Below are 14,258 nucleotides of genomic sequence, written 5' to 3'. Positions count from 1 at the left end.
TATGAGGGGTCGTCTTGATTATAATGCCAAAGAACAAACTAACCACAAAAAGTTAAAATATCTATTTTATGAACCAACCGAGTAAAAAGTAAATTAATATTACTAAGCTATTTATTTATTTGTTGTGTTTATTTAAAACAAAGGTCTTTTCGGATGCACCCAGAATCAAAAGTTTCCCTTTTTCTTAATGGACTATTTTGAACAAAATGGCTTCTCAAAATTTTCATCAGATACATTTATAAGATAAGATAATATTTATTTTTAAAAGACTATCACAAGCTCTTTAGAGCCGAATTCGCTTTATATGCCAGTAAAAGCTAAGAAAAAAAAAGTCAAATCAGCACATTAAGTCGAACACTTAAAATTAAAAAAATCTCCCCATTTGGGCAGAGAACGGCATTGGGGGACTTTTTGCCCTCCATTCACTTTTGATTCTTAAAAAGTGCACTAAAACTCTGAATTTAAAATTGAAGAGCCCCCTCCGAAGTTTATACGATCACCCCTTCTATATGAAGCGCCTCTGAGCAGGGCCGGATTTAAATCTTTGGCGCTCCTAGACCCAAGTGATTTTTTCGGGGAGGCATAGGAATTTACCGGAAAATCTCCGAAAGTTCGGGGATAGTGGATGTTCTGAACAGAAAGCAGCTGATGAGTGATGAGCCAAGAGAAGCAAGAGAGAGTAGTCCAGGAAGTTTGTGAAAAAAAGGGCCTAACTGGGAACTGCAAATTGCACAAGAAATGAATCTTTGACTACCCGGCTCAGAAAAATGTGTTGATTCCAAATATGCACAGTCTGCTCATCTAGCTGTTTCACAAATGTGTCTTTATTAGGTTGAGGGTGATTTTAAGAGGGTGAATTTCGTGTTTCCGTAAATAGGTGTACAACAACAAATTCATGTCTAGAATAGGGTAACAGATCACAGTGATTATGAAAATCACTTTTATTTGAACGTAAAATTAAAACTTAGGTTTTATGAGGTTGGAGTTGGTTTTAAGCAGGTAAAATTCGTGCTTCCGTGTAAAGAAATAGAACAACAAAAGTGATGTCTAGAATAGGTATAAGATCATTGGATTATAAAAATCACCTTTATTTCAACGTAAAACTAAAAATTTGGTTTTTTGAGGTTGAGGTTGATTTTGAGGAGGCGAAACATTTAAAGAGGTATAACAACAAAATTGATGTCCAGAATAGGGTACTAGATCATGATGATTATGAAAATTACCTTTATTTATCGTAAAACACAGAATTATGTTTTTTGAGGTTGAGTTTGATTTTGAGAAGGTAAAATTCGTCTTTCCATATAAAGCTGAACAACAACAAAACTGAGTCAAGAATAAGGTACTAAATCGTGGTGATTATGAAAGTCACCTTAATTTGAATTTAAAACTAAAACTTTAATATTCCATCAGTTTCTTAATCTGGCACAATAAGTTTAAAATAAATGGCCATTGCAAACAAAATTTCCTTATGACCGTTTAAATACATTGAGCATTTTATTGGTTTAGCACCTTAACATTAGAAAACTTAAACCAGATTAGATTTAGCTTTTTTTTTTCTTTTTTTGGTTGAATGACAAATATTTAGCAATCATTTGCAAAGAAGAAATAGTGGAAGAGTCAGTACAGGCCGTTTTGGGAGAGAAAGGTCGATCAAAAAAGGCAGACTCGGTGAATGAAGCTTGTCGATCAGGGAAGTGTGAAGGTGTCACAGCAGATATTGGGGATCCTGTCATACAGGTCTAGCTTCACAAACAACAAATATACTGAGCAGTACTCGTCATCGTTATCGCAGGTGAAACAAAGTCAGAGGTGAGTAGCTTCCCGTTTATCTCGGAACTTCAAATTCGATTGCGTCTTTTGCTCTACGCCAGTTATCTTTGATAGAATGAAGAAGAAGGGAGACAGTTTCAAGGTTAGAACGAGAGAATTTGAAAATACACTAAAAGTGGTGTGTGGAAAGAGAAATGATGACTGGTCAGGAGCAGTGATGACTAGAATTCTTGCTTCCACACACCCGGATATACACGCTGCTGATGTAGTTTACCACAAGTACTGCCACTCAAACTTTCTAACGGAATATAACATCCCCAATAAGTATAGCGGAATTCCTTCACAGTCTGGAAAACGATAATCTGGTCGACCACAGAACTTGAATCAAAACCAGGCGTTCGAGAAAGTAGTCGAGTTTTTCCAGGCTAATGATGATGAGCAACTGACACTAAATGATCTTGTTATGCATAATGAACAAACTCATCGGTGATTCAAAGGATTCTGGATATGGTAAAAAATATATGAAAAAGAAGATGCGAGAGAGATTTGTAAAGATAAACGGCAGACAGAACGTCATTACTCTTAAGAGCCACAGCTTATGCCATTCTCCGCGAGCATTACTTAAAGCCAACAAATGTCGATGTGGAACTTTAGAAGGAAGCTATCATCTGAGCTGCGGAAGCTATAATCAAAATTGATACCAAAGGTACTAAACTGCTGTCACTTACTTGAAGTACTTATACTTGAAGTACTACTTAAGTGAAATTTTCCGTTACTTGTACTTGTACTTAAGTAAAAACTCTAGGGTGTACTTATTACTTGATACTTAAGTAAGATTACGAAATACTTATTACTTAAGATGCTTTTAATGTACTTGTTTTTCAAATACTTTACCTTTGACACGAAAATTTTGTGTGTGTGTGCTTCGGCAATGTACAAGAAAACGTCACCTTTAGATTTAGAGCAAACTCAAGATATAGCTTTTGTGTGTCTGTGCTTTGGCAATGTACAAGAAAACATCACCCTTTAGATTTAGAGTAAGCTCAGATATAGCTCCATGCCCTATTTTTGGATATGAAATAAGGTATTTGTTTATGACGAAAAAAAAATTATAGAGTGATTAACACTCGGTTTAATTTTTGTTTAAAAGTTATATAACGAAGAAAATTGAAATTATTTCACAGTTCACTGGTCGACAGTGAGCTAAAATCCCTTGTTTTGTGCTAAATGTTACATACTGTAGTACATTTGGGCTTATATTTCTGGCATTAGTGTTTAAGTTTTGTCATCTTGTCAACTGAACCAAATTTCTACCGTTTCATCATCTTCAGGACCATATTATTGATACAACTACTGAAGCTATGAATCTTTGCCCATCTAAATGTTGTCTGCAATAAACAAGTCTAGGGAATTCAAGCTGGATCCAATGCAGTGGTATTTTGTCAAATTCGTTTCAGCAAATTCAGGTATTCAGGCGAATCCAACTTCAGATTTGTCTCTCCGTTCATAAGTTATAGACCCTAGTAAATTAAAGGAAAACTCAACTTTCTTAAGACTTGAAACCCTCTCCCCCTCGCCCTATTTGAGATAGGGCTTGTGATACCAGAACTTGATATGAGCCCTGATCTTAGGCATCTTTGGACTAGTTTTCATTCGGATCCGTTACTCCATTTGCAAGTTATACTAAATTAAACAGAAAACTTAAATTTTTCAGGAATTAAAACCCACTCCCCCTTGTTAAATTTGAGCCAGGGTCTTTATCTCAAAACTTGATATGTGTTATGGTCTTAGGCCTCTTTGGTTCAATTTTCATTCAGTTCCATCACTCCAGTCGCAAGTTACTCTGAATTAAACAAAAAAACTATTTTTAGCAGGTAAAGCCCTCGCCCCCCTGTTTTATTTGGGCTAGGGTCTTCATCTTTCAACTTGATGTGTCTCAGGAACCTTGGCACCAAATCTACCCATCAAAATTTTCATCCAAATCCAACCACCGTTTCTCCGTGATTACACAGACGGACGAACAGACAGGCAGACGGACGGACGAATTTTGCAACGTCTTAGGTAGCCATGTTGGCTAATTGGACCCAAAAAAGGAAAGCAATGGCATATCATCATCCAGGTATCATCATCTATTTGGATAGTGGAAAATATCCATCAAGATAGGTTTTTGAGATCTGTCTGTCTGTCCGCCCGTCAGTGCAATCGAGTATAGCGGGAGAACCGCCATTCAGATTGGTATTGAAATTGAACTATTTGGATTAAAATTGAGCTTATTTAGGGTTATGGGGCTTTAAGTGTTAAAAAAAATTCGAGCTTTTCATTTAATTCACTGTAACTTGCATATGTAGATGAATTTCGATGAAAATTGAATAAAGATGCCTAAGAGTATGATATACATTGAGTTCTGGGATGGAGACCCAAGCTTAATTAAAAGTTGAGTTTTTCATTTAATTCAGTGTAGCTTGCGAGAGATTGATGGATCTCAGTGAAGATTGAATCAAAGGTACCTAAGACCGTGACAGGCATCAAGTTTTGAGATGAAAACCCTAGCTCAAATAGAACGAGGGGGAGTGGGTTTTAAGTGCTGAAAAAAGTCAAGCTTTTGGTTTAATTTAGTATAACTTGCGAATGGAGCAACGGATCCAAATGAAAGCTAGACCAAAGATGAATAGGATCAGGGCTCATTTCGAGCTCTGATATCACAAGCCCTATCTAAAATAGGGCGAGGGGGAGGGGTTTTCAAGTTTTAAGAAAGTCGAGTTTTCCTTCAGTTTAGTAGGGCCTATAACTACTTCCGCCCATGGCTTGCCCAAAGCCTGGAAATAACCCTTTTCCAAAATAAGTCATACTGAAGCCAACCTTCAACCAAATATTCCATCCCCAGAGAAAAATTACTTTGTATGGCACTTGATATTTACCAAGTGACATACAGTGATCGCAAATTCTATAGGTCCGTCGGTCTGTCAGTCCCAGTCTTGCTAGTTTAGGCACTTCCAGATAAGCTCGGACGATGAAGCAGGCGTATCAGGGACCAGACCAGATTAAATTTTAAATAGTTGTTTCCCCGATTCGACCATCTGGGGGGGGGGAGTGGGAGGATGGTTAATTTGGAAAAATTAGATCGGATCTTAATTAAATTTGATATTTAGAAGGATATCATGTCTCAGAGCTCTTACTTTAAATTCCGACCGGATCAGGTGACATTGGAGGGGGAAACCTAAAATATTGGAATATGCTTAGAGTGGAGGGATCGGGATGAAAATTAGTGGGAAAAATAAGCACAAGTCCTAGATACGTAATTGACATAAACAGAACGAATTCATTTTCTTTTGGGGAGTTGGGGGGAGGGTTAATTCTGAAAAATTAGAAAAAAATGAGGTATTTTTAACTAACAAAGGAGTGATTGGATCTTGAACTTCATTGGATGAAATTTCATATTACAAGGACCTTGTAAATCAGAACTCATATTTTAAATCCCGACCGGATCCAGTATCATTGGGGGGATTTGGGGGGGGGAGCGGAAATCTTGGAAAACGCTTAGAGTGGAGTGATCAGGATGAAACCTGTGGGAAGAATAAGCGCAAGTCCTAGATACGTGATTGACATTACTGAAATGGATTCGCTCTCTTTGGGGGAGTTGGAAGGGGTGTTAATTCGGAAAAATTACAAAAATTTAGGTATTTTTAACTTAAGAGCGGGTTACCGTTCGTGAGGTATTTTTGAATTTGATATTAAGAAGGAACTCATGTCTCAGATCTCTATTTTTAAACCCCGAACAGTTCTGGTGACACTGGGGGAGAGTTGGAGGGGGAAATCGGAAATCTTGGAAAACGTTTAGAGTGGAGAGATTCGGATGAAACTTGGTGGGTAGAATAAGCAAATGTCGTAGATACGTTATTGACGAAACCGGACTGGATCCACTCTCTTTGGGGTAGTTAGGGGGGTCCAGTGCTTTGGCGAGCTCGGTACTTCTGGACGTGCTAGGACAATGAAAATTAGTAGGCGTGTCAGGGACCTGTAAAAATTGACTTGATAAAGTTGATTTCCCCGATTCAAACATCTGGGAGGGCTGAAGAGAGAGGAAAAATTGGAAAAATGAGGTATTTTGAACTTGCGAGTGGGTGATCGGATCTTATTGAATTTTTATATTTAAAAGGACCTTCTGTCTCAGAGCTCTTATTTTAAATGCCGACCAAAATTAAGCCTCTGCTTTTTCTTTTAAAGCAATCTATTGATTCTTAGAATTTTGCTAGAGCTCATACCATATTTGCTCTTGGCTGTTCCGACCTCGTCACAAGTGCCATATGAGCTCTTAGCTCTTGTTTTTAGTAGTGGATGCCAAGCTCATACCATATGAGTTCTTGGCTCTTCCGACCTCGTCACAAGTTCCATATGAGCTCTTAGCCCTTGTTTTATTCCTTTTTTCTCAGAAGATTTTCGACTTAGTCTCATGGTTTTTGCCACTTCATGGTATGAAAACTGCTGCTAGAAATAGATAGGTTGTAACTTCTGCCGTATTGTCTTCTAGTATATTTAAATGTGTGCTTGCATCGTGCCTGTGTCCCCTTAAAAGTTCTGTTTCTTACGATAATATTGGTTTGTCTTCTGTTGCATATGCAGACAACGTTCTTCTTGTTGCCCAGACTCGTCGTGGATTGCATTCCAATTTCACTATATTAACCAATGAACTATCTAAGATTGGACTGTCAGTTAATGCGTCTAAATGCGAGTTTATTTATTTTAATAGCCCTTATGCGGTCGCTCCATTCGTTGCTGGGACTGCAATTCTGCCATGTTCTTCTTTAGTTAGTTGGCTTGGTCTGTGTTTCGGTCCAGCACTTTCCACTACCTTTTCATCCCTAGTGAATCAAGCCGTGAAAAACCTATGCGTCACTTATGGAAAAATATCCCCAGACAAAAGCCGTTACAACCGCAACGGTTTGTGCGTGATTTATAACGCTTATTATGCCCCTGTGCTTTTGTTTTTATCAGACATGACTCATCTGTTTTGTAAGAAAAATCCCCATACTCTGCGTGCGGCTTATTTCAGATATTGCGCATTCCTCCTCCGGCCTCCTAGATGGCACCAAAACAGAAAAATAATTGCTCGATTTGGTTTAATAGATATGCTTTCTTGGATTCGGTCTTCCAGTGATGATTTATGTAAAAAGACTATCTACTTTATTCACGTTTACGACCCTCTGCAGCCTTTTTTCCATTTTGATACGGGTTAATTAGTCCATGTTGTCTTTTGTTAGTTTGATTTTTTTTTCTTGCTGTTTATCGTTTTTGTTTTTGCCGTACTTTGTGTTTTTTTTTATACTTTTACGGATAATAAAGTTCATTCATTGATTCATTCATTCATTCTGCAGTTTGACCAGCCGTATGGAATGCGTCTGAATCAGCGGGCTTGCTGCAGGCCCGTGATTTTATTATATATGTTTGTAGGGAGTTTTACCGACCATCTGAATTGACTACACAGTATGAGGCTTGCTTGAGTGAAAACCAGCCAAAGGATATAGATGCCATACATTTTCATAGCGTGTCTGAAATTTAACTTGAAAACTTGAGGCAGTTTCCTTGTAAAGGTGCCGAGGGCGAGACATGTCATCAATTGATTTTTGATTATTGATCTTTGATTTCTCTTATTAAAAAACTCTACAACTGACTCACTTGACTCCTTACTTTTAAATTTGAGTTTTTTTGTTGCTAAGGTTTTTACTTATTGAATCAGAGAATGAACTACTTTATTACCTTTTATCTGTTTTAAAGCCAATCCAAAGTTTATTTTTCCATTTTCAGTATTTTTTCCACCATTCTGACATGTTTCAGAATAACCCTGTATTTTTTAAAACGTGCTAGATTTGACTGAACACTAACCGCCAGAAGTTCAACTTTATGTGCACTGTATTAATCCTGTCATGTGATCTGTCTGATCCAATCAGAAGTTTTTTGACTGTACTTAATTGTTTTGATAGTCTTTTTCTTTCAAGCCGTTGTGTTGAAAATTGGTTCAGATTATTTTTTGGACATCGTTGGGTGTCTACCAGCCAAACAAGGGAAAAAAATATTCTCAATATTTTTTTATCATTCTCACATGTTTCAGAATAACCCTGTATATTATATATATATATATATATATATATATATATATATATATATATATATATATATATATATATATATATATATATATATATATATATATATATATATATGTATTTATATATATATATATATATATATATATATATATATATATATATATATATATATATATATATATATATATATATATATATATATATATATATATATATATATATATATATATATATATATATATATATAAATACATATATATATATATATATATATATATATATGAAGTACAATTGTACTTAAGTACAATTGTACTTAAGTACAATTTTGGCAAGTACTTGATATTTGATACTTAAGTAAGAATTTGTAAAGTACTTATTACTTGATATTTAAGTAAAAAAAAAACAATGAGTATTTAATACTTGATACTTAAGTAAAAATTTGGAGTACTTGTTGCAGCACTGGTACTAAACTACAAATGGGAAACAAATATATAACTTGTATAGGAAACATAAGTATAGTATAGCATAGGCTTGTACAGTTATTTTCAAAGTCAATATGTTAAAATTTCCCTCCATTATAATCCGGATTGCAGCGATTGCTAGCAATCTAGTAAAAGACGATCACGCTCCATAGTAAAATTAAAATAATCAATAACTCCTAAAAATGGAGTCAGGCCAAAACAAGAAGCACACTATTAGAACCGCCTTGTCCGAAACCCCTATATAGCAAATTTACCGTCCCTTGGCTTGAACAAAAAGGAAAACGTATTGGCTTGAAAATCAAGAAAAGTGGCTGAAACCACGATATTCTGCATTTACGGCATTTTTTTCTGTTTTTTTTCCTCCTCAGCTAGCTAGGCATTAAAAAACTATAGAGAGCTGTATAATGACTCATTTTAAAGGAAATTGCTACGTCTAGTGACTTTTGTAATTTAAAATAAAATTCTTTTTAAAATACAATCAACTTTGACAAAAAGATCGGTTACATTAAAGAACGAACTGTAGCCCTTAGTAACTGAAGTATTAAATTATATTAAAAGACAATAATTACAATCCGGGTTGCAGCGGCATTTTATTAAAGAACGAACTATAGCCAATAGTATCATGGTTGCAGCCGTAGATGCAACCTAGTATAGAACAAGCCACAGCCCATCCTTACTAAAAGTTTAAAAATGCGTTTTGAAAAAAAATATAGTAAAGAACGAACTGTTGCCCATAGTAACTAAAACATTATAATCAAAAATGTAAATTTCGATAACATTTGACACAAAAACACATAAGGGATCGATGAAGTTCTCTATAAAGGGGAAAATGTAAGATTTATCACATAGAGATAGAACCTAGTAAAGAACAAACTACGGCACATATTAACTAAAAGCTACAAAAAAATGGCGTTTTATTACAAAATACGCATCAAATAATCTACTTTTTCTTCTGATTCTAAGTAGGAAAAATTCATTAAGTTTATGTTTACCAACATATAAGAAATCGTGCAATTTTATAAAAGGGGTAAACCCCTTTTAAATAAATGTAATCTTGATGTAGGCTATATTATCAAATTCCAGGGGCGGATCAAGAGCAACATCTTGGGGGGGATTAATGTGACAAAGGTGCCAATAATTGACGAGACTGACAAATGTATTAAAAAAAAAAAAAAAAAAAAAAAAAAAAAAAGTAAAAAAGAAGAAAAAGCAAGAAATGAGGGCGTCAGAAAAAATCTTACGGGGAAGGAAGGCCCCTCCTGGCCCCTTTGGATCTGCCACAATCAAATTCATTATATACGAGAAATCGGAAACAGAAGTTAAAATTGTTATCCACAAAATCAAAATTTAGTGTTTCCCGAATGGTCATGGAAGTTATCTGCTTTTTTCACTGGTTATTGCTTCGTATCGCTGGCTGTACATTATGGTAAGAGGACTCAATCATTGCTAAATATACGAGGAATTCGTAAAAACTAGCTTTTTATTCATAGACCATATTCCTACTAAAACTGAACGACCACAGAGCATTGTGGAGTAGCCAATCAGCTATTGGGACGGAGGGTAGTGGATCCTGCCGTGGCGGGGGGATTAAACCCCCAATAGTGCATTGATAGACCCAAATTTTCCGATTTTCCACAAAAAAACATCTTATCTATATGGAGACGATTTAACCCCTAACTTTCGGGCGTGGCGCGCCGTATGTGAGCTGAGAAAGAAGATCTGTTTTGCAGAAACTTCTCTTTTGTATTTTTTTTTGCCTTCTTATTTTTTGGAATTATTAGCATGATGAGATATTGGTGTTTTTTCTATGTATTTTTACTGTCCCAGCCTTACGAGCTCTGCTCTTTGTTGGGACATGATAATGTTTTAGTATTTTTACTAAGTTGAATAATAAAAGTTAAAATTAAGTTTGTGCAAGCCTGTACCTACCCTGGGCATGATATACTTTTGTACACTAAATCTTTCTCCCCGTCAACGAGCTGTCCTACATGAGTAATTCTCGGCAATTACTACAAACTCCCTGTAACAAGATATTTTATAGATACTAGCTGTTGGGGTGGCGCTTCGCGCCACCCCAACACCTAGTTGGTTGGGCGCTTCGCGCCCCCCCAAGCCCCCCCCCGCGCGCAAGTCGTTACGCGCCATATTAGTTACGCGCCATTGTAGTTGGGTCCCTGTGTCCCACCTGTGAATAGAGATAGATATATATATATGTTTTTAACTACGTAAAACATGCGAATATACAACATTCTTCGCTGTCCCATTGTCTGTGCATATAAATAGATTGTCAGGTTTACTGACTCTTGAACATGCAACATATAATTGTCCATGGGAAAAACAATCCGTATTCAGATCTATACCTCATTATTCTAATGATGTGTCCCTGTGTCCCGGTCGTCATTTATATTCCCTGTGTCCCGGTCGTCATTTGTGTCCCGGTATCCCAGGTTGTAATTTCTCTTTGAGTGTCCCGGTCGTCATTTATATTCCCCGTGTCCCGGTCGTCATTTGTGTCCCGGTCTGTAATTTCAATTCGAACAATCCCTGTGTCCCGGCGTCCCCGTTGTAGTTATGTCCCTATGTCCCGGTCGTCATTTATATTCCCTGTGTCCCGGTCGTGATTTGTGTCCGGGTGTCCCAGTCTGTAATTTCTCTTTGAGGTTCCCGGTCGTCATTTATATTCCCTGTGTCCCGGTATGTAATTTCATCAGTTGACAAACACGACGTCAGTCGACAAACAACTTCATGACGCATACAGCTCAATCCTTATAATGACGTCAGTCGACGAACATGACGTCAGTCGACACACAAACATGACGTCACTCGACACAAACACACACACACACACACACAGACAACTTATTTTTATATATATAGATTTTATAAAATACAAAGTAATAATTGCACGAAAACAAAACGGAATAATTGCACAAAAACAGAACGGAATAATTGCACGGTAATTCACAATAAAAGACATATACAACAAAACAAAAATGAGACAAACTAAGAGAACAGCATTGTCGATTCTATTACTTCCATGACTATGTAACTCAAAACCTTTAGGCTATATAAAGGACGATCTAGAATAAAAGGAAAACTTGTTATTTTCGTCAAACTATATTTTATATGAAATTAAATCAAGCTTTCTCCATACAATAAGTTAGCGAGCCTTGATAAAACTGAGGAAGAGTTGATGTTTGTTATATTAATATTTTAGATTTTTTTTTTTTTTCAAATGGCTTCAATTTTATATAACCATGGTAGCCGTGTTTAAACAAAATATTTAATACATATTCGAACATTTTAAACTTTATTACCAAGATCTGTAAAAAACAATATATATATATATATATATATATATATATATATATATATATATATATATATATATATATATATATATATATATATATAAGGAAAACTTGTTATTTTCGTCAAACTATATTTTATATGAAATTAAATCAAGCTTTCTCCATACAATAAGTTAGCGAGCCTTGATAAAACTGAGGAAGAGTTGATGTTTGTTATATTAATATTTTAGATTTTTTTTTTTTTTCAAATGGCTTCAATTTTATATAACCATGGTAGCCGTGTTTAAACAAAATATTTAATACATATTCGAACATTTTAAACTTTATTACCAAGATCTGTAAAAAACAATATATATATATATATATATATATATATATATATATATATATATTGTTATATATATTATAACAATAAATTTGTGATGGAAAGGCAATGTGGTCTTCGTCGCCATTTACCTCCCTTTCTACTCATCCTTTCCACCCTATACCCTCCATTTAGCTAAAAATGATAACAAACATCAACAATAGCAACGGAATTACGAAAAATAAATAAATAAAATTTTACAACCTAAAATGACATAACAATATTGCTAAAAAAACAACAATATAAAAGCAATACTATTGCTAAAACAGAAACAATGCTCAAAAATATGTCAAAAATGTCAATTAGACTAAAATCAGGAAATTGGTAAGCAATAATCAGAAGATTAGGAAAACACCGAAACCAGTCTTAAGCATCGAGGCCCATATCTTCTAACATATCTTCGATAAGACGGAGATTTTCATTAGCCTTATCAATGACTTCATAGCTCAGACTTTCTAAAGATCCAGTAATATGATAGCGTATATCATCCAAAACTTCAATAGTATCGGTTTCTTGCCGATCTTTCAAAGCTTTCGCATCCTCTACAATCAATGAGCGAAAATCTTCATTGTTCACCATCTATAAAAAATTATTACAGATGACCACTGCATAGCTATTTATTTTAAGACCACAGATAAAAGACTACTAATTCTGTATTTAGCCATCCTTTTCAAGAAGAATTATAAACCATAATAAAACTGAACCAGCAAATACTGTTAAGATTCTAATTATGGGATAAATTTATTACTTTCCCTCTCCAAGAGGAAACACAGTATAAAATTTTGGAAACCAATTAACACATTCTAAAATACTGAATTATATGATTCACAAATCCAGACAATTAATCTTTACGCAGAGATCCCCATTTTTTTTTAATGCTCAATGAATTTTTTTATAGTCCTATTAATTTCTTACCACCGCTTGTTTACTGCACGTCGTTAAGTTTATCACAAGAAAACAGTCGTGATATTGAAAATTGACTGAGTATACACTTTTTGGGCTATATATCTGTCCATTAGGGGGTTGGTGGGGGGGGGGGGGGGTAAAGTAAAGCAATCTTAATTTAGAAATGATAAGCATGACTATTTTAGAATATTTTAAAACTGTTTCCATCATTTTATAGTTTCCTCCCGTAGAGTTGCATTACTAAACTCATAACCCAGCTGAAATCGGATTTACTTTGACTGAATTTTCTTGATCGAAATTTAGCAATTTTTATGACGACTGGCAGTCACATAATTGAGTTAAAATGCATTGTAGTAGTCCAGTATTGTTTCAAATTTTATAGAAAAATGAATTATGATTGTTCTTAAAAATTAGCGTAAATTTCAAAGGCATTCTAGAATTTGTGGAACGATCTATATTTCTTAAATAGATGCTAGATAATAAAAGGAGATATTCACAACATGCTATGTCTACATGTTTTTATCCATACTTATTTATTAAGAACTTATTATTAATATCATCGCGGATTTCATCCCCTCGGAAAATGGGAGGCGACGTCCTAGAGGGAGGCCACAAACCAGGCGGACTGATGTAATTAATCAACGACTTCTCAGCCACATTATCAACCCAAACGAGGCCTTATCACTACCCCGGAACAGAACCACCTGGATAAGACTGACGGCGCTGTCAACTAGTTCTCTCTACGCTGGCAACCCTGTTGAGTAGGAGTGTTAATTCTATAGCAACGGTTTCGCATAGTAAATAAGTGCAAGGACATTAACAGATTGCATGCTGCCTTTTGTTTATCAAAAAGGACAATATACTTATTTAGTTACCAAATGTCGGTAAAATTACATTAAGACCGTCAAATCGGTTAAGATTTCTCTGGGAGTAGAAGCAAATGATTCAAATAAAGTGTGACTTGCATCTACCAAAGACTTTTTTTTTAGAAAACCTGCATGCATTAAACACATATAATATATGTGTATATGTATATATATATATATATATATATATATATATATATATATATATGTATATACATATATTATTTATTGATTTAATTTTTTGTGTATATTTAATGATTTAGTACTATTGATGATCGAAGTAACATGAATGTAGTCACTATTACAGGCCAGAACGGCCTTTTTGCGACTAATTGATATGTACGTGATATAAAGGTTTTAAATAAAACTCTTCCTACCTACCTATCTAGAGCTCGTCAAACACAATAGTGAAAAATTGGAGCAAGAAAAACAAGAACCAAAAACATAACACACTT

General features: G+C 35.0%; 1 protein-coding gene across 2 annotated transcripts in view; it reads right to left on the bottom strand.

Moving 5' to 3' along the window:
* Positions 1 to 11,777: 11,777 nt before the first annotated feature.
* Positions 11,778 to 14,258, bottom strand: part of LOC136035275 (ankyrin repeat and BTB/POZ domain-containing protein 1-like) — a 36,741-nt gene continuing 34,260 nt past the window's right edge. For both annotated transcript variants that reach the window (XM_065716950.1, XM_065716951.1), the window contains exon 8: positions 11,778 to 12,610. In XM_065716950.1, coding sequence (XP_065573022.1) covers positions 12,398 to 12,610 — 213 coding nt within the window. In that variant the 3' untranslated portion in view covers positions 11,778 to 12,397. The remainder of the gene's footprint in view (positions 12,611 to 14,258) is intronic.

The sequence above is a fragment of the Artemia franciscana genome, chromosome 14, assembly GCF_032884065.1.
Source record: "Artemia franciscana chromosome 14, ASM3288406v1, whole genome shotgun sequence".
Lineage (NCBI taxonomy): Eukaryota > Metazoa > Arthropoda > Branchiopoda > Anostraca > Artemiidae > Artemia > Artemia franciscana.
This window is presented reverse-complemented; position numbering and strand designations above follow the sequence as displayed.